General features: G+C 70.5%; 1 protein-coding gene across 1 annotated transcript in view; it reads right to left on the bottom strand.

The window, feature by feature from the left end:
* SLC30A2 (solute carrier family 30 member 2) overlaps positions 1-604 on the bottom strand; it is a gene marked incomplete at its 3' end in the record, with an annotated part of 1,726 nt that continues 1,122 nt past the window's right edge. The window contains exons 3-4 of the mRNA XM_031062030.1: positions 114-571; positions 1-29 (exon numbers count right to left, since the gene is read on the bottom strand). Of these exons, the coding sequence (XP_030917890.1) occupies positions 1-29; positions 114-571 (487 nt within the window). The remainder of the gene's footprint in view (positions 30-113; positions 572-604) is intronic.

The raw sequence follows: 604 nt of genomic DNA, 5'->3' as shown, positions 1-604 counted from the left end.
GTCATTGAAATCCATCCCCTTGGGGGTCCCTGGGGGCAGAGCCACGGCGGCTGCAGGGACGGGGCCCAGGGCACCCCTGGGTGCCCCCGGCCCCCCAACCCGGGGGTCCCTACCCTCCATGAGGACGAGCAGGACGTCCCGGAGGATGGTCAGCGTTGTGCCCAGCACCAGCGCCGAGAACAGGAAGGTGCAGATGGGATCCACGTACTTGTACTCGGGCTGGGGAGGGGGTGACAGGGGTGAGACCCCCGTGGCACCACCACTGCACCCCAAACCCCATCGGGACCAGCAGGGCGGGCACACAGTCCTGGCTGTCCCACCCTGTGCCTGGCCACGGCTGTCTGGAGCTGCTGTCCCCGTGTCCCCAGCACCCCCTTTGCCCCCAGCCCCCGTTTGCCGCCAGCCGCCCCAGACCTTGAAGAAGATGATGTAGGAGGCGATGAGGACGCCGAGGCTCTGCAGCAGGTCCCCCAGCACGTGCACGAAGGCGGCGCGGACGCTGGCGTTGGGCTGCTCGCCGCCTGGCCCGTGGCTGTGCCCGTGCCCCGTCTGGTGCAGAGCCAGCCCCATCCTGCGGGCCGGGCACTGCTGAGACCCCCGGGGC

The sequence above is a fragment of the Geospiza fortis genome, unplaced genomic scaffold (assembly GCF_000277835.1).
Source record: "Geospiza fortis unplaced genomic scaffold, GeoFor_1.0 scaffold432, whole genome shotgun sequence".
Classification (NCBI taxonomy): domain Eukaryota; kingdom Metazoa; phylum Chordata; class Aves; order Passeriformes; family Thraupidae; genus Geospiza; species Geospiza fortis.
Note: the sequence above shows the minus strand (reverse complement) of the source record. Positions and strands in the feature narration are given on the sequence as shown.